This window comes from Lepidochelys kempii, chromosome 2, assembly GCF_965140285.1.
Source record: "Lepidochelys kempii isolate rLepKem1 chromosome 2, rLepKem1.hap1, whole genome shotgun sequence".
In the NCBI taxonomy this organism is placed as follows: domain Eukaryota; kingdom Metazoa; phylum Chordata; order Testudines; family Cheloniidae; genus Lepidochelys; species Lepidochelys kempii.
In genome coordinates this window covers 167,258,102-167,285,195 of record NC_136381.1, presented here as the reverse complement: position 1 = coordinate 167,285,195, position 27,094 = coordinate 167,258,102, and the positions used below count along the sequence as shown (strand labels likewise).

The 27,094-nt window shown below is 41.4% G+C and overlaps 1 protein-coding gene across 11 annotated transcripts in view; it reads right to left on the bottom strand.

The window, feature by feature from the left end:
- COBL (cordon-bleu WH2 repeat protein) overlaps positions 1 to 27,094 on the bottom strand; it is a 233,747-nt gene that overhangs the window by 107,411 nt on the left and 99,242 nt on the right. For 8 of the 11 annotated variants that reach the window (XR_013635369.1, XM_073332702.1, XM_073332705.1 and 5 more), the window contains one exon: positions 23,012 to 23,095. The exons of 2 other annotated variants lie outside the window; for them this stretch is intronic. Coding sequence is in view for 8 of the 9 variants with exons in the window: in XM_073332702.1 (XP_073188803.1) it covers positions 23,012 to 23,095 (84 nt within the window). In the remaining variant the exon portion in view is untranslated. Of the gene's footprint in view, positions 1 to 23,011; positions 23,116 to 27,094 lie in introns of all 11 variants that reach the window. One more of the 11 variants, XM_073332707.2, reaches the window with a different exon arrangement.

Sequence of the window (27,094 nt, the reverse complement as noted above, 5' to 3'; positions counted from 1 at the left end):
CATATATAAAGAAGGGACTTGGTTCTTGAAGCTTAAATTCTTCACATAAGTGCGGGCGAGTGGAACAAGCAATTTTACAAGTTTGGAATGGAAGAGTTTGAGGGAACCTGATGTATATTAAAAGGAAGGTTATTTCAATAATATGGGGTTTAATGGCAAAAAACTCAGAATGGGGAGTGGTCAAAGGAGATAATTAAGGTGGTACAGATAGAAGTCGGGGCAATACAAGAAGGAGAAATGGATGCTGGATGAAGAAAGGGAAGAAATAAAAACAGGAGTGATGGAGAATTAGGAGGATTAAGTGTTCACTTGATATGGAAGAAGAGTGAGAGCTGCTACAGAGATTCAAGAAGAGGAGGGGTTCTGCTGGGTGAAGAGTGATGAGAATGGGGTGAGACACATTGGATAAGGCTACAGTCTGAAATGAGAAATAAAAGCACAGACTAGTATCTTGGAAAGGAAGAGATGGAGTTTAGAAATTGTGAGGAGACAGAAATGGCCATATTTGGTTATGGCCTGGATGAGAGGGGAAAGGCCAAGATGTCTCCAAGGTTGCTAGTCTGAGTGGCAGGAAGGATGGCACTTTCAATGGTGACAGAGATGTTAAAAGTAAGGTGGTGACAAGTCATCTGACATATTATAAATGAGTGAGGCAAAGATTCTTGATCGAATGGAAGCTAAAAAGATTGGGGATGGGTTGGTAGTTGTGATTAATTGATGTAAAAATGATACTGGAGTTTGCAGTAATTAACGAGTTCATCCAGAGACACAGAAGAGTTCAGAGGAAGAAGAGGAGAAGGCCAGTGATGGACTTGTAAGTGATACCAATTAAGAGAGGTCTAGGAGATACTGGCAGAGCCCAGTTGGGAGGGGGAGCCAATCATGGAGAGGTTGAAGGAGCAGTTAGAGAGCCAAAAGGAAAACTAAGAGAAGCTCCAAAGTCCAAGAAAAAGCTGATGTGGCAGAAAAGACAGTGAAATATTAACAGAGTTGAAGGCTGTAGAAAGGTCAAGAGAATGAAGATAGAGAAGAGGCCATTTAGACTTGGCCAAGAAAAGGTCATTTTCTCTAGCCTAGCTAACTCACTCAAATAAAAAAATCAGTTTGATAGGTCCATAGAAGATGTGCATTTCCATTTTTGCTAGACATGTGGTTTTGCAATTAGAAGTGCTTTTAAAAAACAAATTGGCCAGAACTCCCAGCAAGTGTACATAATTCTAGTTTACAGGAACATAGGAATTGCCATAGGGGATCAGATCTGAGGTGTCCTCAGTCAAGTTATGCCAGTTTACACCACTCTATCTCAATGCTGTTTACTTTAAAATAAACCTACAATAATACCCACAAAGCATAAGATCAATATGAACGATTCCCAAGAAATAATAGTATTAAAAATGTTAGCGTTAGCTATTTTTTATTTTAAAGAACAATACATTCATGGGTTTTGGAGGCAGATGGAAGGGACTTCCACTCCAACCTAATTAAAAAGGTAAACTATTCAATTTGACTATATGATTTTCCTTTACAAATGCCTGGGGGAGATTTTCAAAGGCACAAAGGACAGACAGGAAACCAGCTCCCATCAATCTTCTTTGATAGGTGGGATCCTAACTGTCCTTTGTGCTTCTGAAAGTTTCCTGCATATTCTCCTACCAAAAAAACTACAGACCAATGGAGAAGACCACTGGAGAACATCTTAACTGGAATCCAGGGCCAGACCTTCAGCTGGTATAAATCAGTATAGCTCTTCTGGGTGCTACTCCAATTTACAAAAGCTGAGGAAATGGCTTCCAGTTTCTAGTCTCATTCCCATACAAAAATTCTGTTAATTTAGAGTAAAGGTTGTGCAACAGCATTTTGCTTTTAAGTGGTAACCGTGGGAGGTAAATAAAACCATGAGATTGTCAGGGCAAAAATTTTAAAAAGGGACCATTTTAAAATATTGCCTTTGCAATTAACTAATATTTTGCTAAAATACTATGAAAAATTCACGTGTCCTCTGAACAGGTATAATGTGAAACTTGGAGACTAACTTCAGTTGCTGAACTGTGCAACAGGGATTTTTATTCTGCTTGAAGTGCAGATCTCAAACACAAACTTTAATTATGGAGTTGCTAATGACACCTCTATAAGAGGAGGATTCTAATGTGGAGATTCAGATGAAAATAGCCTGAAACTTTACAGCTTCAATTAGCACTTTTAAACTTTTAAAAAATAATTAATAAATATTGTATGTTGACTTTTAACCACCTAAAACACTTAACCCAGCCGAAAGAACTGTATCTGCACCTTTCCATGATGAGCAAGCTACAGAAGGCTGTGGATAATGGCACTCAGCAGATCATTCTGTTCAGGAGAAAGGTCAGCCTGCTGTGGAAGAAAAACGTCACCACATAGGGGCCAGATCCTCAGCTGGTGAAGTTAATGGAGCAGTGGCCATTTATAGCTACTGAGGATTGACTCCAATCCTAAAACAGGCAAGAGATATGGAAGAGCTGGGTGATAGGAGATCTCCTAGGAAGAGCGGGTGCAAAGGCACAATACCCCAGTCTGTATGACGCTGCAATTTCTGTACAACAATTATTTCATATCCCAAAGGGCTTCAAAACTATGTATGTACGACATCAGTGAGATGCAGCCATTCAGCCCACAGCATGGAGGACAACATTTTGACCAGCCAAACCACAACACATGCAGTCTATCAGAAAGTTCAATAGGACCTTTAACATTATACGAAAAGACAGGATGTCAGTTTTTAAGATCTTATTTCAAAGATACCTACATAACAAATCACAAGGTTCACTTCATTTACCTCAAAAGGATGAAGGGCTAGACTGGACACCCTCAGGATTTGAATTTAGGATTCCAGGAAGTATAAAGATTTTATCCCTGATGCTTCAACCACCAAGCCATCTTAACACTATTAGCTAGCAGCTGTGGAGTAGTCTTTCCAGGGAAGTAGAGGCACTCATATTGATTAACATAAGAACATAAAACCAGCCATGTTACGTCAGACCAAAGGTCCATCTAGCCCAGTATCCTGTCTTCCGACAGTGGCCAATGCCAGGTGCTTCCGAGGAATGAACAGAACAGGTAATCATCAAGTGATCCATCTCCTGTTGCCCATTCCCAGCTTCTGGAAAACAGAGGTGAGGGACACCATCGCTGCCCATCCTGGCTAATAGCCATTGATGGACCTATCCTCCAAGAATTTATCTAGCTCTTTTTTGAACCCTGTTATAGTCTTGGCTTTCACAACATCCTGTAGCAAAGAGTTCCACAGGTGGACTGTGTGTTGTATGAAAAAATACTTCCTTTTGTTTTAAACCTGCTGCCTATTCATTTCATTTGGTGACCCCTAGTTCTTGTTTTATGAGAAGGAGTAAATAACACTTCCTTATTTACTTTCTCCACATCAATCATGATTTTATAGACCTATATCATAGACCCCCTTAGTCATCTCTTTTCCAAGATGAACAGTCCCAGTCTTATTAATCTCCCCTCATATAGAAGCTCTTCCATATCCCTAATTATTTTTGTTGCCCTTTTCTGTACCTTTTCCAATTCCAATATATCTTTTTTATATTGAAACTTTTAAACCAGATTACAGGCTCTCTGGCACAGGGATTTTCTCTGCATTATTTACTTGTGTCATGGCTGGTACAATGGGGCCCTGAACCTTGACTGAGCTCTTTAGGTGCTTCCACAATAGAAATACATAATAAGAACATACACAGTTCTAGCAATGTTCTGTAAGGAATAATACTTCACTGTTAGATGGACACAATACATGATCTAATAGTATTTTAAAATGGGAGATGGAAAAACCTATGATTCCTGGGGTCAGCAGCCATGGCAGATACTTCTCCTTTGAATGGAATTTTAAATTTGGATAGCAAATGTGTGTATTTAAATACTGAAGAGACTATGATAATGTTAATTTCAGGGTATGACAATCTCACAAGAGCAAAGAAATTCAGAGCAAAGACTTCCACTCTGTCCTTATGTCATCCCATTTGGCAGACAAAATAAACCAATATCCTGAAACTCGAAGGTAAAGACTATCTGAGCTGCAATAACTGAGCACATCAGGGTGAGTTAAGGGTAAAGAAGCATATTTCCCTCCAAATGTTCTTCCTCTGTTAGGATTAAACCTGATCCTCATTGTTATTTTAAAACAGCTTTCAATATTGATTTTTGTTTAAACAGGGATATCACTCATTGTTTATTATTTGTATTCTGGTAGCATCTAGAGGCCTCGATCAGGGATCGATTTCCCATTGTTCTAGCCATTGTACAAACAAAAGGGCAGCCCCTGCCCCAATATAGGACATTGCTGGGTGACAAAGTACAGCTTTTCTGTAGCTCCACCTACTTCAGTCCTCTCTCATCTCACACACACACACCATTGCACACTGATCTCTCTCTGCATTTACCAATATGCAGTATCTTACTGAAACCACAAAGGGCATTCCAGGTCTAAAAGTTATTATGGTCACTTTAGGACTGACAGTCCCAACCTGTCAATGCTCCACACTCATGAGTCTTTTGGGCCTTGATCCTCTGCTGCCTTGCACCGTGTGAGGTCAGTTACACATGTGTAAGGTAGGCATGCGATGCTTTCAAGTCACAGTTCTCCACTCCCTATCTCTGATGGTAGCATTTTGCACCCACTTTTTGCACTTGCAGTCAGAGTGCTGTGCCACATATATTTTCAGTATCAGTCCTGGGTTTCACTGACACAAACCATGGAAGTCCATGGATCCTTGTCTATATTTGGGAACCCACTAGTGCTAGCATCACTGCATCTGAAGCAGTGGCAGCACCAGTGGGAATTTTCTCCTGCAGTTCCCATGATAATAGAAGAAAAACTTATTCTTGCAGCAAATTATTTTCAATCAAAGCCACTCCTTGTTTTACCCTTGTACATAACTCATCTCCCTCTGCACGTCTCCACTTGTTTACTGTTCTTCCAATGGGAAAATATTTGCATGTGCTTTTTAAATTATGAGAATTAACCAACCTGAGCGGCACATCTGCGTCAATAGCACACCGACAAGAAATTAAGCCCTGAGGTTTTCAAACATGGTGGTAAGAAAGCCAAGAACTGCCAGGGGCTTCACTACACTGAACTGAACAGGAGGGAGCACTGGTGATTTTCTAGAAATTCCTGGAAGGTGATAAAAGGGCCTTAAAATCCAAAGCCCCTGAAGTTAATGGGAGCCTTTCCATTGACTTCAATGAGCTTTGTATCAGGCCTCCAATAGCCACAGTAAATTGACTGTGCCAACGGTTCCACTGTAAGCCACTGAATACTGCCAAACCAAATACAAAACCCTAAAAGCCCTATAACTGGAAAACAAAAAGCTCTGATTCTTTCAGTATACATAATCACTTCAGGTTTTGCTATTTAATTCCTACCAAGGAAACACCTGGAGATAGTGAAACCTCTTAAAAATGGTCAGGCACATTGGGCTTGTTACGCCACAGAGCTGTGTTGGGGGTAGTTTGGAACCACGCCAATGGGGGAGCTCCAGTGTCTACAGGAAGAGTGGGTGTGTTATGCTGGTCAATTCTCTGTCCACAGCCAGCTCTGCACAGAGAGAAGTGTGTGTGTAACCATTCCTTTTGCAATGGCCTGCCCCAGAGGTGGGTGCAGGAGGGATAAGTCTCTGACTGGACGACTAGATTTTGGGGTGGCAGGGAGAAAAGGAGACATTTCTGAGCCCTTCCCCTCTTATGTACCCCTGCGAAGACCCAATTATGTGAAGTATGAGCAAGGGTGGGAGAGTGTGTGTGTGTTGTGCTGATTTTACAGGTGGTGAATGAGAGGGGTGTGTTGTGGTGTGAGGGGCTGTCTGTCTTTGCGGTTCTTGTGCTTGCTGTTTGTGTTGTACTGGCAGATTAGTGGTGAGTTGTGTCACTGGTGTTGTGCTATAAGATTTTGTGTGTATTTGTGTAGGTGGTGGATAAAGGATGTGTGCTGCAGTTAAAGCCTAAGTGTGTTTGGGGTACTTAGTGTCAAATGGATGTGGTGGTTGGACCAAGCAATCCACCATCTGTGCAGTCAACATACAACCAACAAAACTGTTTCATGCAAAGTAGATGTATAGTAAGGGTGATGGTTGGTTGAGTTACCTCTGATATCACAATGGTGCAGGACTCTTGGTATGGCAGAGATACCTGCCTTCCTGTAGCTGTACACCGCACAGGTGTATTTTGTCAAGTCAAATGGCTGAGAACATAAATATTGGATGGTAACAGACAGTGAATACCAGTGATGATTGAACCCGATATTCTAAAACAAAATGAGCTCTCAACCACTCTTGCAGATGTTTCCATCACTTCACACTGACTCAGCTGACATTCTAGGCTTCAGAGTGACACACAGGTGACAATCCTGGAATGTCATTATGTCAGTAACACTTTTATTGCTATTTTCATTGTTGAATTCATGACAAAGGTTAAACCTCTTCCTTTAACAAGAGAATGGGCATATTCCTCTTTCCCTTTTTTATATGTGATCAACTGCCTTCATTTTAATTTAACTTTGTTCAAGGAGGCCCAATTTGAGACTCTCACTGTATCTTCATAACTGGTGAGGAAACATCTATGGTATATAAAAAAGTGGGCTCAGTTGTGAGCCTACTTTTACACCCGCCCAGAGGAGTGAGGAAGCATAAAGCACCCCATCATTCCCCTGAATGAGGGCATGCTACTCTCCCTCTCATGCAGAACCTTGCAGCCAACATGGAAAGGGAGTCAGGAACCAAATTATTACTTTGTCTCACAATTTGGTCCCTGATCTGCTCCTGGGGAAGAGCAGCAATGTGCAGTCCTTTACTCAGGACTTCTAGTGACTCCACGATCTAGAACCGTATGATATAAGCTACAGTATGATTATGTATGGGGGAAAAAATAAGGCTTCCCTATGGCTGACTGCATAATATGAGGTAGAAAATCCTTTCCAGAGGAGGGAAGTGTGAAATTTTACTCACTGGAATGGCAGTGAGGCAACAATCCCCATATAAGCTAGAGAGAGATCTAGAAGTAGGTTAGGCAGGTACATCTACAAAAAAGGCAGAATTTGGCCACAGGGACACATTTTTTGTAAATGGATCAAGTGAGTCTGAATATTAACACATGCAAATATCTTGAGCTGGATTTGACAGCTTGTACACTGATTTGCAGCTCAATGCTATTTGTAAAATGTGATCAAATTGCGAGGAAAAACGTGACCAGATACACATATGCATAATCTGGTTCTGCAATTGTTAGAATAAAGCGGAGGATTATTTTAAACACTGATCAAACCTGAAAACACTGAAAACTGGTGTAATCAAAACCTTTGAATCTTAACCAGTGTGGTGCTCCAGTATGTTGCTATCTGTTCATTTAATATTCAACCTGACAAAATTAGAAATTGAACATGTCAAAACCATTAACAATCATAAATACAATTTTTAAGAAGTACTGGGTTTTGTCATTAGTCTAATCTGGTTGCCCATAATGACTTTTACTATTTTTTTTCCATTTTGGGACTTCTGAAAGGAGAGGTAATTTTAATTGAATACTAATTTAAAAGCCAAGTTAATTACTTGTGCTGGCTTGTGTAATCGTCAGTAATTTTAGGTTCAGTTAATATAGCCTTTCTGACCTATACGCCTTGTACCAGAACAAGGTACTTACCTTGCATTAGTTAAATTTAGATGGCACCACTATCCACCATTATTCCCCACCCACTACTGTCTTGCTAATCTCCCATGCCAGCTGCTCAAATGTTTACATTTGAAGGGTTTTCTCTGTTTGTACAGAAACAGTCTCTGCACAGTATCTCTCATCTGTACATTTACCAGACTGAAGGCAAGAAAAGCTTGCTGCTTGATTAATAGTTTGAAATGTTTCTTGCTTTCCCCCCCCCCCCCCCTTCCCCTTGTGCCAAATACATTGCCATTAGATTTTTACAAGGCAAGCCCTCTGTTTAGGGTGACCAGATGTCCCGGTTTTATAGGGCGAGTCCCGATTTTTGGGTCTTTTTCTTATATAAGCTCCTATTACCCCCCCACCCCGTCTCAATTTTTCACACTTGCTGTCTGGTCACCCTACCTCTGTTGCAATCTGTGGCCCTGATTCTGATTTAATTAATTCAATTATAAATGAGAAGTGACTCCACTGACTTCAGTGTAGTTACACCAAGTTCACACTAGTATAAGGGAAATCAAAATCAAACCCTGTATCTGAAAGTATGTGGTGCTGCACAAAAACTAAGGAACAATTGTTATAATTGGAGAAAAATCTTTACATTTTACATTGTTTTAAAAACATCTTGCACAAAACTCTCCACACAAAATTTTACAGGGTGTAAGACAGGGAGAGCTGGCAAGTGGGTAGAGCAGGAGACTGGGAGTCAGGTACCTGAGTTCTATTTCTGGCTCATTATGATACTGAGTCAGCAAGGCACTTAAGCGGCTGCTTAACTTTAAGAATATGATTCTAAGCTTTTTGGGGCAGGGACCGTCTTTCTGTTCTGTGTACAGCAACTAGCACAATAGGGTTCTGGCTCATGACTCGGGCTCCTAGGCACTAACACAATACATACATAAATAATAATAATATATGTCAATGGGCCTACTCAGATGCTTAAAATTAAGATGCTGTTTAAGTGCTTTCCAGGACCACTGCCTATGTTACTTGCCTTGACCACACCACTTTTCTTATCTCCCCTCCAGCTTCCCCATTTATAAAATGGGATTGATGCTTCCTTCCCTCACATGACTATTGTGCAATCTGATGTTTGTGAAGTGCTTTGAGATCCTTTGCTGAAAGGTTCTATACAAGTACGAATTATTGTTACAAATAATACTCACAAATTATTGTGAGAAAGCACATTTCAAAAACGGAAGTGAGCCTGGGTGGATCAGAATATGCTATCAAATGTGTATAGATTCACCTCCAGGCAGTGTAGTATTTCCTATTTCTCCTCCTTCCTTTCACAAAATGTTGTACAGGATGTCTTCATTTAAATTAAGAATGCTAGGAGTAGGAACAAAGTCCTGAATCATTTCGAAAGCCTTAGTCATTGACTCTGCTCTGTGAGGGCAAGGTCAGTGTTAGGTTTGCAGGTACAATAACAACAAAATCTAGTTTGGTGATGGTCAAGAAACTAAGAAAAAATTGTCAAATGGCTACTTAGGCTGTGAGCTACCTTATGCTAGAAAGTCCAGTCTCACACTGAGGTACATGGGAGGTATTCACATAATTCTCATTAACGTCACACTGCCCTTGATCCATGTGAACAGCTCCCATTGATGTCAAAGGGAGGACTGAAGACAGTATATGGCCCAGTCAGAATTACGTAACTCCCCTGTGCATCAAAGAGAGAACACAGCTCTAAAGCTCAATTGGACAAACATTTCTTCCTCCCGCAAAGTGAAATACATTGTGTCCTGTCAGCAAATCCTCTCTCCCCTGCCTTGTGTTTGCTGAAACACGTAATTTCACACATTACCAAGTAGCTCAGTGCTACCAATGAACAGTGTGAAATTTATGCCCAATTCATGAGATCATCTTATGTACAATATATAAGTTATTGCTCTCCAGTATTTGTAATGAAATCGAGTCTGGGCTATCCATGCAAGTGTTTGGAAAACAACCAAATGGTATTTTTGCTCTAGCTTCATTATGCTATAGCTCTTTGGATGAAAAAGAATTCATATAATCAGCAAAGGAAAAAACGGTATTTTATCTAAATTCTGTATACTCATAATTCTATCCAGGGGTGCTGGAACAACTTGTATAGCGGGGGTGCTGAGAGTCATTGAACCAAACTGTAAACCCTGTATATGATGGAAACCACTTCAAGACAGGGGGTGCGGCAGCACACCCAGCACTTGTAGTTCCAGCACCTATGGTTATTTTACACTAATATAATAAACATGTGGCTATGACTCAGAGTCTTCTGCTCCAAAGATACAGGCCCTTACTACTTGAAGAAAAGGAGACTCTCCATTACATGTTAGCAATACATGGCCTACGACACACAATTAAACAGTTCTCACTACATCCAGTAAAGGGCAGGAGCACACATACACACAAGTTTGTTCATTACCAGTAGTAACATTTGGGAACTTTAAGCCTTAGAAGGAAAATATAAGATAGACAAACATAGACTGTATCTTACATACACAGAAATACAAGAAATCTTTTTTAATGAAACTATATATTAAATAGTAGAAAATCAATCACAAACCCTAACCCTAAAGTACACTTGTCTTTAAATGTGTTATTTCCAACACTACTATACTTTGGCCAATTGCACTGAGCACTGTATGCTGAATTAATTATAAGCAAATGTGAATTACAAGCCTCTTTGCCAGGAACCCCTTAATGGCATATGTCATATACCACAGAAGCAGCATTTGAATAGATTGAGATGGCACCAGAAACTATCAAATGGAATTAATCACTTTGTCTTTCTGTTTTTTTTTGTTTTTTTTTTTTATAAAATATAGAATAGCCAGACACACACAAATTCAGCCAAAAAGCATGGGTCTGATTTGCTCCTGCTTTACTTCAGCTTTGCACTGACTCAACGTCACTGATTTCAGTGAAAAGCTGGAACAATAGTGAATCGGACACTTAGTCTTTTCCATTTCCCTTCCCTCCTTTCTCCTCTTCTTCACCTGAAAATACCACCGCAGGGTCTTTACTTTAAAATCACTTGAATTAAAAATCACTGCAGGAGCAGCTTTTGCTGAAATGCTTCTTGAACAGCAACAACTAAATGGAAAGATATTAAATCTCCTAGTGTCCAGAGGCAATCTGGCATTCCATCCATAAATTACAAGTCAGGGAACAATGAACAGGTGGACTCAGATTCTACTGTGTAGGAAACCAATGCACAGTGTTGCCAACTCTCATGATTTTATCCTGAGCATTGCAGTATTTGATGTTTTACTTAAAGAGCCAGCTCCTGGAGGCAAATTACTATAAGGGAATCTCACCTGTCATTTAAAAAAAAAAAAAGCTTCAAGCAGCCATGATTGCAGAGAAAACCTTGAAAATGTGACCTGAATGTACCGTAATGCTCAAAAATCAGAAGGTAAAGGAAAAAGAACCCCTACATTATTGTTTTTAAATCTCATGGTTTTTTAGCTATTCTTCTGATTTCGGGGGCAGGCCAGACAAATTATTTTTGAAGGTTGGAATTGGCAACACTGCATTAAAGACAGGGCTGATAGTACCATTTGCTATTAAGTTTGCTGTACATTTCCCAAAATAAGACCCTGTTTTCAGTCACTTATAAACTGTGTGAAGCTAATTGTTGGGGTTGAAGTTTGCCATGGCTTTCCATCAGGCTGAATTATTTAGGAAAATTTCAGCCAAAACAATTCAGCTGATTCTGCAAATGGGGCCACGGAAAAATATGTTGTTTTGCCCATGTTAAAAGAATTCTGGCAACCTAGTCTAAGAAAAGCTGTAGCACCTCCATGTTTTGGAGCAAGGACTTAAAATGGGAGAGTGGTGGCCTTTTGCGGCGATGTGCCTTTTGCTGTCCCTATGAAAATCCATCTAAATTTGGCCAAATTACAAACCTTTGAAAAACCACAGTTTGCATGTGCTCAGCAGAGATGTTTAGATTTCAGCAGCTACGTTCCCAGATGATTCCATGTGTACGGGGCGTGCTCCAGTCTGGAGCTGGGCAGCACCTTCCCTGTAACTGGAGCTGTTGTGGGGTGTCTGGGCACCTGAAATGACAGAAGGGAGATTGCCTCTCCCGTACTCTCAAGGGCCCTCTTGCTGGGCCCAGGCAGCCTGAAGGAGAAAGCTGCACGGTTCAGCTGTAGAGGGCACAACAGCAGGACTTGCAGGGGGCTGGGACACAGAACTGAGTGTGCACGGGGGAAAAGACTGGGAGATGATGGCCCAATTGGCTATCTGCTCTGAGTACGATCCCATCTGAAATCTTAGGTAGGTAATTGGGCAGCTAGCCCATTCTGCTGCTCACACCACCACGGCCACATTTCTATTTTTGACACACTACCTCAATCCGAGCTAGAGCTGATATGTCTAACCAAGCTGGAAATTATACCTCCAGCTCCAGTGCAAACATACTGTTAGTCCTGGAAAGCCCAGAAATTAGGGTACATATGCTTGAGCTCCACCTACTGGCACCTTATCCGTTAAATAACTAACTATTTACATATATACAGACACTCATAACATTAGGTAAATGGGGACAACTCCCATCTCCTGCAGCTTTTGGTGAAAATTTTTCTGGCTCTTCTGCTGCTGGTTAGACAAACTCTGTTAAAGAAAAATTGTGTGTGGGGGGAGGGGAATGTCCTATAAGTAAGACTGATGCAAAAAAAAGTAAACAAAATGTTTAAACACTGATGGGGGCATCAGGAAGTAACAGTCAAAGTAGAAAGAGAATTTAAAGAGAATGGGAGGTTCAGAAATTGAAAAAAAAATTATTTACAACATGATCACCATTATTACTGCAAGAGCTTTGCTATTGGCTGAAACAATCACATGTCCTAGTGAACAACAACAGAATCCTTAGCAAGGGTTACGGAAGTTGCAGCGTATTAAGAGCAAAAAATATTTTTAAAAGGTTGGCAGATGTTCTGGAATTTGTTGTTTACAGGAAAAACTTCCATCCCTTGAGTTTTAAAAGGTGACCACTAATGGTTACCAATGTCCACAAACTGTGGCATTAGCTATTAAATACCAGTATTGGTTACTTTTTCAAACACCAGTGCAATAGTTTTCCCACTACAAATCAACCCTACTTCATATCTTAGAGCTGTACTGTAATGTATGAATACTGATATAACCATATACAAATACACAACAACAGACTGGCACATATAAAACATTGTAATGCACATCAGTAATATTATATGTTTGATTTTCAGATTGGACTTAACCTGACCTCACTTTTTGTACCTGTGAGTTCATATTAGCGGATGTCGTTTGTCATTTGAGACACAGAACTATCAGACTGTGCATCATAACAAGGTTAGTCGGCTCAGATTATTCACAATGGCTAACTTCAGGCATACAAAGGAAGGCCAGATTTTAAAAAGCTTGCTCTATATGTGCTGAAGGAAATCTCTGAACATTATTTCTCTGAAATCATCTTCCTAAACCACAGGTGTGTGGTTGTGCGATAAGATTTTGTGCTGAAGCTTCAAAACCTCTGACAAAATGCCTGGTTCCACTTTTATTAAGTATTTTTTTCCAAACTGATTTATAACATAAACAAATTGCACATTAGAGATATATGTGATTCAGCACTTGGGATACGTTTCTTCCTTGTGATTTATGTAACTATTAGGACCCTCCAAAATAAACATAACTAATTTTAGCTCTTGCTGGTAGGAGTATCAGGTTTCATTTAGATTAGCTGTTCTTTGGAGGATAGTGACACCATGTGGCGAAAATTACTCTATACTCCCATTTCGTCAGGCTGGTCTAAATTCCAATTGAAAGACAATAATCCTTCTGAATAGAGAAGTGGCTCTCAACCTTTCCAGACTACTGTACCCCTTTCAGGAGTCTGATTTGTCTTGTGTACCTCCAAGCTTCACCTCACTTAAAAACCACTTGCCCACAAAATCAGACATAAAAATACAGAAGTGTCACAGCATACCATTACTGAAAAATTGCTTACTTTCTCATTTTTACCATATAATTATAACATGAATCAACTGGAATATAAATAAGGTACTTACATTTCAGTGTATAGAATACAGAGCAGTATAAACAAGTCATTTTAGTTTGTATGGACTTCACTAGTGCTTTTTATGTAGCCTGTTGTAAAACTAGGCAAATATCTTAGATGAAATGGTCTGTGTGTATAAAACATCCTCACTGCATTTTCCACTTTATGCATCCAATGAAGTGAGCTGTAGCTCACGAAAGCTTATGCTCAAATAAATTGGTTAGTCTTTAAGGTGCCACAAGTACTCCTTTTCTTTTTGCGAATACAGACTGACATGGCTGCTACTCTGAAACCTATCTTAGATGAGTTGATGTACTCCCTGGAAGATCTCTGTGTACCCCCAGGAGTACACAGACCCCTGGTTGAGAACCACTGGAATAGAAAGAGAAGCATAGCAAACTGTTCCAAATGTATTGTGACTTTTGACTACCGTGTTTGTCTGTATGTAAATACGTGTGTGCACGCGCGTGTGTGTGTGTATACTTTTCAGTAATTTTTGTTCACTTTACAAAACATCATATTAGGCCCATGCATGTCTATTTTTAGTCCTGCACAGAGCTGACAGTTCCAGCTCACAAAGAGGAAATTAAGGAAGATATTTCTGTTTCATTTAGAATATTTACTTTATTCCTATAGAATCTTTTACTTTTATAATGAAGCCTTATGTGTTTGATGGGTGCTGTAGACCATTAAGCAGAATTCTCTTCTCTTACTTTGTATACATTCAGTATCTCTGTGAGATTACACTTTCCTCCTCCTTTATCTCCCCTTATTTTTACTAATGCCAGCAATACATGTCCTTTCTTGTTTATTTTGTCTGTGATTCCCCCCATTGGTTTAAAAGATAATTTTCCCTTATCCTGTCAATGACTAACTACTTGGTGGTGGTATTAACGGCTCCAAACAAATTTGTATAAACATGGCACTGAATACTGTTTGACTGCTAAAATGAATATACAATCTTTGCTTGAATAAATTCCCACTACCTCTCATTTTGTAGAGTTGCCTTCCATTTCTCCATATTGCCTGGCTCTCATACCCTAGAATTATCATTTATTCTACAGATCAGGATAGTAAAGAGACTGGAGACCACTGACGTGGAGAGAGGATGGATGGTCCACGACTTGTGAGAGCTGTGTTCAATTTCCTGCTCTACCTGAGACTTCCTGTTTGACCACAGCCAACTCACTCACTCTCTCGGTGCTTCAGTTCCCCTCTGTAAAATAATTACACTTCCCTACTTCACAGGAGTATTCTGAGGATCAGCACATTAAAGAGTGTGAGGTGCTCAGACACTATAGTAATGGGGACCATATGAGTGTTGCAGATAGAGTTCTGCTGTTCAAAGGGCATTGACCAGGAGCTTCCAAACCCTCTTTTCCACTCACTCACCCCTCAAAGGCATGATATTGCCATGACCTTTTCTTTGGCAGCCAATGCTGTACAAAGCTCCCTCATGGGCACACCATTGCTTTTCCTCGTGCCACCCAGAAGGAAATCTCTGAAGAGTCATGGAAGATATTCCCTCCTTGCAAATCCAGAGCATATACCAGCTTGCCTTTGCTCTGGCACCTGCTCACCCTCGTGGCTCAGCACCAAATTTGAAACCCATGCCCTGAGACAATGCAAAATGCCTTGAGGCCGACACAAAATTGCAAATAACTCTGAAGGGAGTCTTAAAGGGAATTATAGTAGAGAAAACATCTAACAGAGGACATTTTGAGAAAATTAATATCTTCCATTTATATAACACTTCTCAGCCTATAGGATCCCAAACATCTTTCTAATTTAGGGCCGACTCTGATGTCCTTACTCATCTCAACTAGAGCTTTAGTTCAATGGGAGCATTCGTGTAGTAAGTTGTTATTCAATATGATAAGGGTTTCAGAGCTATAATCATTTCACAGACTACTGAAATGCATCCACTTCTGTGGTGTGGAAGAGCAGCTGTTCAACAAGGCATCACTACATGGTAAATTGGGACATAAAATAAAAGAGCAATTAAAAATGCAGAAATTTAGGTAGGTAGGTAAATAGGTAGATTGTAATTGGCTGAGCTGGAATTTGACTAGGACACCAGAATTCATACTCTTATTCTTAAACAAAAAGAGCGTAATGGAATCTTTAATGCAAGTGATCATGAGCTTGGTTTTATGTTACAACTGAATCATAGAATATCAGGGGTGGAAGGGACCTCAGGAGGTCATCTAGTCCAACCCCCTGCTCAAAGCAGGACCAATCCCTAACTAAATCATCCCAGCCAGGGCTTTGTCTAGCCTGACCTTAAAAACCTCTAAGGAAGGAGATTCCACCACCTCCCTAGATAACCCACTCCAGTGCTTTACCACCCTCCCACAGAAAAAGTTTTTCCTAATATGCAACCTAAACCTTTCCCACTGCAACGTGAGACCATTACTCCTTGTTCTGTCATCTGGTACCACTGAGAACAGTCTAGATCCATCCTCTTTGGAACCCCCTTTCAGGTAGTTGAAAGCAACTATCAAATCCCCCCTCATTCTTCTCTTCTGCAGACTAAACAATCCCAGTTCCCTCAGCCGCTCCTCCTAAGTCATGTGATCCAGCCCCCTTATCATTTTTGTTGCCCTCCGTTGGGCTTTTTCCAGTTTTTCCACATCCTTCTTGTAGTGTGGGACTCAAAATGGGACACAGTACTCCAGATGAGGCCTCACCAATGTCGAATAGAGGGGAATGATCACGTCCCTTGAACTGCTGGCAATGCTTCTAATTATACAGCCCAAAATGCCGTTAGCCTTCTTGGCAACAAGGGCACACTGCTGACTCATATCCAGCTTCTCATCCACTGTAACCCCTAGGTCCTTTTCTACAGAACTGCTACCTAGCCACTCAGTCCCTAGTTTGTGGCAGTGCATGGGATTCTTCCATCCTAAGTGCAGGACTCTGCACTTGTCCTTGTTGAACCTCATCAGATTTCTTTTGGCCCAATCCTCTAATTTGTCTAGGGCCCTCTATAGCCTATCCCTATCCTCCAGCATATCTACCACTCCTCCCAGTTTAGTGTCATCTGCAAACTTGCTGAGGGTGCAATCCACACCATCCTCCAGATCATTAATGAAGGTATTGAACAAAACAGGCCCCAGGACTGACCCTTGGGGCACTCCGCTTGATACTGGCTGCCAACTAGACATGGAGCCATTGATCACTACCCATTGAGCCTGACAATCTAGCCAGCTTTCTATCCACCTTATAGTCCATTCATCCAGCTCATACATCTTTAACTTGCTGGCAAGAATACTGTGGGAGACCGTATCAAAAGCTTTGCTAAAGTCAAGGAATAACATGTCCACTGCTTTCCCCTCATCCACAGAGACAGTTATCTCATCATAGAAGGCAATTAGGTTAGTCAGGCATGACTTGCCCTTTCTGAATCCATGCTAACTGTTCCTGATCACTTTCGTCTCCTCGAAGTGCTTCAAAATGGATTCCTTGAAGACCTGCTCCATGATTTTTTCCAGGGACTGAAGTGAGGCTGATTGGCCTGTAGTTCCCCGGATCCTCCTCCTCCCTGTTTTTGATGATGGTTACTCAGTGCCACGGTGGGGTGGACACTGACTCACAGGGAAAAGTGTCAAGTATGGAGTCATTAACTCCACTTTCTTAAGCACCTAGCAGTTCCTCTGCCATGTACGGATCTGGAGTGGCCCTTCTTACATCTGCAGGTCACAAATAATACCAACTATGCTCAACTATTATTCTTTACAAATAGTAATTAAAATAATTACTATAAAATAAAAGGTAAGCTATACTTAAGAGGACTTTCGCAATGTTTAAAAACCAAATCTTACTTTTTCCTAAACGTGTGTATTATCACAGCCTTTTAATCCTGCCATCCTGTTTCCTTCATAAATCATTCATTTGAAAGGAGAGTAATTTAAAAAAAATAAAGAAACCAGAGTTTGTGGTCATATATACTTAGCAAAGCTATATATGTCTACTCTCAACTATCCCAAGACGAGATTTAGTTTTCTATCAGATGTCTGGTGTTACATTCTATGCAACGATTGAGTTAGAAATAAATGTATTATTGGAATCTAGAGTTTAAAAGCTACGATAAAACAATATTAATCATAATCAAAACTAACACATATTAATCAAGTCCCGTTCCCACCAAGTATGTATACTTGAAAAATTATGAGTGACTAACAAGAACACGTTTCAGAGTAGCAGCCGTGTTAGTCTGTATTCGCAAAAAGAAAAGGAGGACTTGTGGCACCTTAGAGACTAACCAATTTATTTGAGCATAAGCTTTCGTGAGCTACAGCTCACTTCATCGGATGCATAAAGTGGAAAATGCAGTGAGGATGTTTTATACACACAGACCATGAAAAAATGGGTGTTTATCACTTCAAAAGGTTTTCTCTTCCCCCACCCCACTCTCCTGCTGGTAATAGCTTATCTAAAGTGATCACTCTCCTTACAATGTGTATGATAATCAAGGTGGACCATTTCCAGCACAAATCCAGGGTTTAACAAGAATGGCTGAGGACTTCTACATAGAGTACTTCCGCCGACGTGCACGGGCTGAAATTGTGGAAAAGCAGCATCACTTGCACCACAACCTCAGCCGTGCAGAACACAATGCCATCCACAGCCTCAGAAACAACTCTGACATCATAATCAAAAAGGCTGACAAAGGAGGTGCTGTTGTCATCATGAATAGGTCGGAATATGAACAAGAGGCTGCTCGGCAGCTGTCCGATACCACTTTCTACAAGCCATTACTCTCTGATCCCACTGAGGGTTACCAAAAGAAACTACACCATTTGCTCAAGAAACTCCCTGAAAAAGCACAAGAACAAATCCACACAGACACACCCCTGGAACCCCGACCTGGGATATTCTATCTACTACCCAAGATCCATAAACCTGGAAATCCTGGGCGCCCCAGCATCTCAGGCATTGGCACCCTGACAGCAGGACTGTCTGGCTATGTAGACTCCCTCCTCAGGCCCTACGCTACCAGCACTCCCAGATATCTTCGAGACACCACTGACTTCCTAAGGAAACTACAATCCATCGGTGATCTTCCTGAAAACACCATCCTGGCCACTATGGATGTAGAAGCCCTCTACACCAACATTCCACACAAAGATGGACTACAAGCCGTTAGGAACAGTATACGCGATAATGTCATGGCAAACCTGGTGGCTGAACTTTGTGACTTTGTCCTCACCCATAACTATTTCACATTTGGGGACAATGTATACCTTCAAATCAGCAGCACTGCTATGGGTACCCGCATGGCCCCACAGTATGCCAACATTTTTATGGCTGACTTAGAACAATGCTTCCTCAGCTCTCGTCCCCTAATGCCCCTACTCTACTTGCGCTACACTGATGACATCATCATCATCTGGACCGATGGAAAAGAAGCCCTTGAGGAACTCCACCATGATTTCAACAATTTCCATCCCACCATCAACCTCAGCCTGGACCAGTCCACACAAGAGATCCACTTCCTGGACATTACAGTGCTAATAAGCGATGGCCACATAAACACCACCCTATCCCGGAAACCTACTGACCGCTATTCCTACCTACATGCCTCTAGCTTTCACCCAGACCACACCACACGATCCATTGTCTACAGCCAAGCTCTACGATACAACCGCATTTGCTCCAACCCCTCAGACAAACACTTACAAGATCTCTATCAAGCATTCTTACAACTACAATACCCACCTGCTGAAGTGCAGAAACAGACTGACAGATCCAGAAGAGTACCCAAAAATCACCTACTACAGGACAGACCTAACAAAGAAAATAACAGAACGCCACTAGCCGTCACCTTCAGCCCCCAACTAAAACCTCTCCAACGCATTATCAAGGATCTACAACCTATCCTGAAGGATGACCCAACACTCTCACAAATCTTGGGAGACAGGCCAGTCCTTGCCTACAGACAGCCCCCCAACCTGAAGCAAATACTCACCAGCAACTACATACCACACAACAGAACCACTAACCCAGGAACCTATCCTTGCAACAAAGCCCGTTGCCAACTGTGCCCACATGTCTATTCAGGGGACACCATCACAGGGCCTAATTACATCAGCCACACTATCGGAGGCTTGTTTACCTGCACATCTACCAATGTGATATATGCCATCATGTGCCAGCAATGCCCCTCTGCCATGTACATTGGTCAAACTGGAAAGTCTCTACGTAAAAGAATAAATGGACACAAATCAGATGTCAAGAATTGTAACATTCATAAACCAGTCGGAGAACATTTCAATCTCTCTGGTCACGCGATTACAGACATGAAAGTTGCGATATTACAACAGAAAAACTTCAAAACCAGACTCCAGCGAGAGATTGCTGAATTGGAATTCATTTGCAAATTGGATATAATTAACTTAGGCTTGAATAGAGACTGGGAGTGGCTAAGTCATTATGCAAGGTAACCTATTTCCACTTGTTTTTTCCTACTCCCCCCCTCACGCACTGTTCCTCAGACGTTCTTGTTAAACCCTGGATTTGTGCTGGAAATGGCCCACCTTGATTATCATACACAATGTAAGGAGAGTGATCACTTTAGATAAGCTATTACCAGCAGGAGAGTGGGGTGGGGGGAGAGAAAACCTTTTGAAGTGATAAACACCCATTTTTTCCATGGTCTGTGTGTATAAAACATCCTCACTGCATTTTCCACTTTATGCATCCGATGAAGTGAGCTGTAGCTCACGAAAGCTCATGCTCAAATAAATTGGTTAGTCTCTAAGGTGCTACAAGTACTCCTTTTCTTTTAACAAGAACACAAAATAGAAAATAATATAAACAAAAATGCAATGTGATCCAATACACATCAGCTCTCGGGCCTAAACATGATGATAGCTAATTCTGTCTCCTTTACATAAAAAAAAATAAATAAATACCTGCAGTTTACTGATGTTGGATGTTCATAGATATTATTGCCAGAGGGACCATTTTGATCTCTAGTGTGACCTGCTTCATAACACAGGCTGTACAGTTTCATCAAGTAGTTCCTGTGTCAAGCCCTGGTTGAGCTACAGCATATCTTTTAGAAAAGCATCCAATTGCTATTTAAAGATATCAAATTATGGAGAATCCACCACAACCCCTAAATACCTTGTTCCAATGATTAATTATCTTTAGTATAAAACATTCGCACTCTATTTCTAGTGAAAATTTTTCTCACTTCAGCCTCCAGCAATCAGATTTTGTTATGACTTTATGCTAGATTAAAAATCCCCTTACTATTGGAAGTATTCTCTCCACGTAAGGACATGTAGATCATGGTAAAGTCATTTCATAACCTTCTCTTTGTCAAGTTAAGTAATTTGAGTTTAGGTTATAATGCCAGGTCTTCAGCAGGTAAAAAGATGTGTTCTTTACTTGTGTTACCTTTCAAGTGGTGACACCCTAAAGAAGACGAGACCGTTTGTAGCTTTCATCTGTGAACAATTTGAGTTAAAGGGTATAGCTCAATCTGCTAACTCTTGTTAAAACTACAAACTGCCTTGTCTCCACTAAGATTTTACCTTGTTTTAGTTATCACCTTTTTTATCTAGCGAAGGCACACTATAAAGGACATGTTTCCAGACCACAAGTTATTGCAGCTCTTTTCTGAAGGTTTTCCAACTGGTTTCAGATTCGTACCTTAGAATAGAGATGCAATACTGCTGAGCAGACTCCTTATGCTTCTCATTACATGAACTTTCTGAGAAACAACTCTCATACTTATATTTTAAGCATGTGCATAAATTTTATCAGGATAAGAATCATAGCAAGTAACATAGAAAGCTAGCTGCAAAAGCGTGAAGCAGTGAACAATACCCACGTTGTACTTGAAGATTAATTGCTCTTTGGAGGAAAAACAATAAAGGATCAATCACTTGATCTAAAAACGTTCCAGTTATTGAACATTGGCACATTACCTCTGATTTTAAGATTTGTTTGTGCGTGAAGTTATATTGTGATTTTAAAAGAAATAGTTAGTGGTTGGGGTAATTTTTAAAACTGTTCTTTTCTTCCAGTGTCATAAACTGTGATTTGATCAGTCACATTACCTACAAAAAGAAATGTAAGGATGTAGGCCAAGGGACAGCACAAAGTGTAAATGAAGGGACTATGGCTAGGTCTTTATTGCAAAAAAGTGTGTTTTATAGTCAGATAGTGGTCTCAATGTAAAATTCTTGAGTAGACAAGACACAAATAGGTGTTGTCCAGATGTAGCTCGTTGAAGTCAAGTCTATACCCTTACCAGTGGTGTACTTTGACTAGTTACATCCATAAAACCCATCTATTCCTTGCCTCCACGAGGACTTTACATACCCTTTTTGAAGTGAAGACATGGCCTATACCCCACCTATCCTGTAGCACCATCATTACCTTTTCTGTACCTGCCCCCTGTGATCGTGAAAACTCTCTCTGGACTTACTGAACTACAGTGTTCAAACCTAACATCCATCCACTCCTGCCACACGTGCTCCATCCATTCCTCCAGTCTTGGCCTCTTTTTCACGACTGTCCCCATTTCAGAATTGCTCTATCATTTCTTCTGCCTCAATTATCTGACATTTTCTTCCCACCCCTTCCTCTTAGACACTGAGCTGCATGGTTTCAGCCTCAACATAACCTCCCCAGACACTCCTTCCTGTCTCACTAAGGGGCTGTGTGAGCTCAGGCTCATGTTTCAGTGACCTGAGATGTCACCAATATGGTCTTCCAAAGATTTTGAAAAGTGCTCCAACAAAAAGGTAATTATTGTGATTAATAATTAGTTCATAGATTATAAGGTGAAGAAAGACAGCAGGGAGCATCGTGTCTGATATCTGGTATAATCAGTTAGTGTCTAGGTTCTCCAAAAATCTTGCCACAGTCATCCATCAGAAAGAGGACCTGATATTTCTAATGTTAAAAAGAAAAGCAAAAAATCATTTATGAAAGTATTTGGAGCCACACTGATGCACCAAAAAGGAGTGCACCAGGCCACGAATGAAACTTATTATTTGTACACAGTTCAGCATTAAAGTCCTTGGGTGAAATCCTGGCTACGCTGAAGTCAGAGCGAGTTTTATTTGAAGACACCATGTTGCATTTCAGGTGGTCAGAAAAGCCTGAACTGTGTGTTAAGACATCCAAGTATTGGGGCAACCACACGATCAAGCGCACTACTGCTACTGTTTTTAGTCAAGCAGCTGGAATAGTGTCTGCTGATCCGAACAGTCTAAGGAGGCAGAAGCTGTAAGAGCATCTAGAAGCCATGTTAGTACTTACATCTGAGCTCCTTTCACTAGCAGTTGCAGAATTAAAACCATCCTCATCCCCATAGTTACCATCCATTCTCAAACGATCTTTTGTCTGCAATACAAACAAGCAGCCTACACCAACATGGGAAAACAAACAAAACAAGGCATAATTGTGTCAAATCAAAGTGCCAAATCTGGGCAAGACCAGGACATTCAATTAGTACAGCTGCATTGGACTTTTTATTTTTTTAAGAAACATTGACTAGTTTGCAAGATCTCCCTAGTATAGCCAAGGCGAGAGAAACATATGAACAGAGAGACCTAGGAACAGCAGAAAAAACAAACAAATGCAGGAATTATACCGCACAAGGAAGGAAAAGATGAGCTAGTAGAAAATGGATACTGAAGAACAAGGATCACATTGCCACTGATTCTCCTGGGCGCACAGGGGTAGGGGAGCTTGCAAGGGACAAGCACAACATCTGTCTCTGTGAGTAAGTACCACTCATCTTTGCTGATTCCAATGAGCAGACTGGCCAAGAGAGGGATGGGGAGAAACTGAGCTGTGGCCCTACAACCCCTTCACAATAGCCTGCAGAGTAAAGCAATAAGCAGCCCTGTGGTCCCGGCTTCCTTGCGTAGGGCTTTGTGTAAAACTTACAATCTAGCCCTAAGTGTAAAGTGTGTGCAAATCAGAATGAATCTAAGTGCATGGGGAGCAGAAAATCAAGCAGCGAATCAAGTCTTGGATTGAAACCTTGAGAATGGAAGGTAAGAGAATTCTGATTTGAGAAAGAACACTGTAAAGGATAGAAATTGATTATCTTCAGTTTTCAGAGTAACTGTGTTATGTATTTGCAAAAAGAAAAGGAGTACTTGTGGCACCTTAGAGACTAACCAATTTGAGCATAAGCTTTCGTGAGCTACAGCTCACTTCATCGGATGCATACTGTGGAAAATACAGAAGACATTTTTATACACACAAACCACACAAATTTTATACACACAAATCTTCAGTGTTAGCGACAGGAAAGAACTGTTAACTGCATTTTTTAAATATATTTTTCATGCTTGATTTATAAAGTGTCTGGTTTCTCAGAGACTGTAGCCACTGACCCAGGTAATGAAGACAAGAATCAGGACCGGGATTCCTTTAAGCTCCTTTGAAAATCACAGCCAAGAATGGTGTTTTTCTTTTGTCCCTAGTTTATGAACATTAGAGAGAGAAAGTAGTTTGGAATCCTGCATAGGTCATGAGTAATCTCATCCCCATCCCCAGTGGGTGTCATAAAACCAGGATTGTAAATCACAGAAATGTTGCAAGTCAAACTTGAGGAGAACCAAGTGGAATACCAAAAGGTTTCAGCTCTCATAGTTGTAGAGAAAAGCTTAAAAATTTGACCCAAGTGCACCCTAAAGGCTCAGAAACACGGTGGCAAAGAAAATGAGTCCCCAAATTTATTATTTTTTAAATATCTCATGATTTTTAAGCCAGTCTCGTGATTTTGGAATGCTTGGGTTTGGCAATACTGCAGCTAGGCAAAAGTTAATAAAGTTAAAAAAATTCTAAAATTGGCTGCTGTGTATGCACAGTACAAACTTTCCAGTATAAGTTTGCACTTATTAAAAATGAGCTGTATATATGCAAGTTCTTTCATAAACGCACTCTTATCAGTGTATGTTATTAATGACTTACGCTCTGATGCTGCATCACCATCCTTACCCCCGTCACGATGGAATGGTCTGTTAATAAGAAGGCTACATGCTTATCTAGGGTGAGATTTTCAAAAGAGCCCATTAATATTGGATGCCTCCATTTTTGGTTGGCCAGTGTGGGACCTCTGATTCTGGTTTTTCAGAGGCTGAACAGTCACAGCTCCTATTAACGTAAGATGGAATTGTGGTAGCTGTCCACTACATGCAAGTGGATACATATAGGTGGACTGTTATGGCCAGAAGGAGTCTGCTGCACTTTTATGGGATGCTGCAGGAGCATAAGCGTTTGCCCAGGCACAAGTCAAGTCCTCTTCTAAAGCTGCTCCTAATCTATTAGTATATAGCAGGGGTGGTCAAACTTACTAGCCCTCCGAGTTGCATACAACAATCTTCAGAAGTTTAAGAGCCAGGAAACACCTGCAGAGAGCTGGGGCTCAGGGCTTCATCCCCACTCCTGTTGAAGCCCCAAGCCCCGGCAGGTGTGCCCCACAGGGCTGAAGCCCCAAGACCCCCCCTCCCCACTGAACAGAAGCCCCTACCCAACCACCCCACTGCAAGGCAGAAGAGGCCCTGAGCTCCACCCCCCCGAAGTCTAGTAGGTGGAGAAAGGAGGAGGGGGCAGGGGGCTTGGGAGCCACACTTTAATTGTAAAAGAGCCACATATGGCTCATGAGCCACAGTTTGGCCACCGCCGGTATACAGTACCCTGCATGCTACAGTGGATTAAGGCAGGATCCTGGAATCCATGCTTGCTCTGAGGGAGTCAATAAGAAAACAGGAGGCTATTGAGATGGAGGGGTCTTTCAAGAAAGAATTTATTATGTGGAAGGAAAATCAAAGAGTCCCTGAGGAGGTTGTGAGAAGACTCTCTGCTGGAGGGGATTTAACTAGACTCCAAATTCTTGGTGCATCCTTCCTCCTAAGGAACTGAAATCCCACTGACTTCAAAAGAAGCAGGACTGGGCCCTTCATTATAAAAAACAACTAGAAAAGAAAGCAAATAGTGGATTTGTGCCTTCCTCCCAACCCCCCTCCCCCACCCGCCTTTTTTTTTTTTTTTTTTTTACTTCTTTCTGTATAAAGAAAGATTGGGGGTTTGTTGCTTTTCCTCCCTTTGTTTTTTATGTTGCACTAATAGAAATTCTGATCTTGTCCACTCTGGTTTTCCTGGAGGCATGGAGAGATGTCTGCAGAACTAGCAGGTTCATGGACATCACAGATTCAAACGAAGAAAAGTCTAAAGGCTTGTCTATACTTAAAATGCCACAGTGCCACAGCTGAGCCGCACCACTGCAGCACTTCAGTATAGACACCTTCTACACTGACGGGAGGGGTTTTCCTTTCAGTATAGGTAATCCAACTCTCTGGGAGACAGTCTACATCTGTTTACACAAGGACTTAGGTCATTTTAACAACACCGCTCAGGAGTGTAGATTTTTCCACACTCTGACTGACATAGTTAAACCGACTTAAGGGTATGTCTACACTACGAAATAAGGTCGATTTTACAGAAGTCGATTTTTAGAAACCGATTTCATACAGTCGATTGCGTATGTCTACGCTAAGCGCATTAAGGTGGCGGAGTGCCTCCTCACTACCATGGCTAGCAGCGACTTACAGAGTGGTGCACTGTGGGTAGCTATCCCACAGTTCCCACAGTCTCCGCTGCCCATTGGAATTCTGGGTTAAGCTCCCAATGCCTGATGGGGCAAAAACATTATCGCGGGTGGTTTGGGTACATGTCATCAGGCCCCCCTCCCTCCTTCCATGAAAGCAACAGCAAACAATTGTTTCATGCCTTTTTTCCTGGGTTACCCATGCAGACGCCATACCACGGCAAGCATGGAGCCCACTCAGCTCACCGTCACCGTACATCTCCTGGGTGCTGCTGGCAGATGCGATACTGCATTGCTAGACAGCAGCAGCTCCTTGCCTTCGCGGCAGACTGTGCAGGAGGACTGATAGTTGTTGTACGTCTCCTGGGTGCTCCTTGCAGACCTCGGTGAGGTCGATCGGGGCACTTGGATAGACATGGCTATTCTCCTCTTAGAGCACCGAATGGAGCCAGAGACTCCAGGTCATTCTCTTCTTTAAGTTTCGTTTCATGGAGATTCAGTCCTGCCTGGAATATCATGCGAGCTGGAGGCTTCTGCTTCAGGCTGCTCTCCCAGCCAGCAGCACCACGCGGTCACACCTACCCCAGCCTACCCCTTGTTCCCATGGTTCATGAAGCCTGGACAGTAGTAAGGAGCAGTTCAACTATAGGCTGAGCAAGTGCAGACTGGTGGTAGAATGTGCCTTTGGATGTTTAAAAGCTCGCTGGCGCTGTTTGCTGACTAGGTCAGACCTCAGCGCAACCAACATTACCATTCAACATTCCCTGCATCCGATGAAG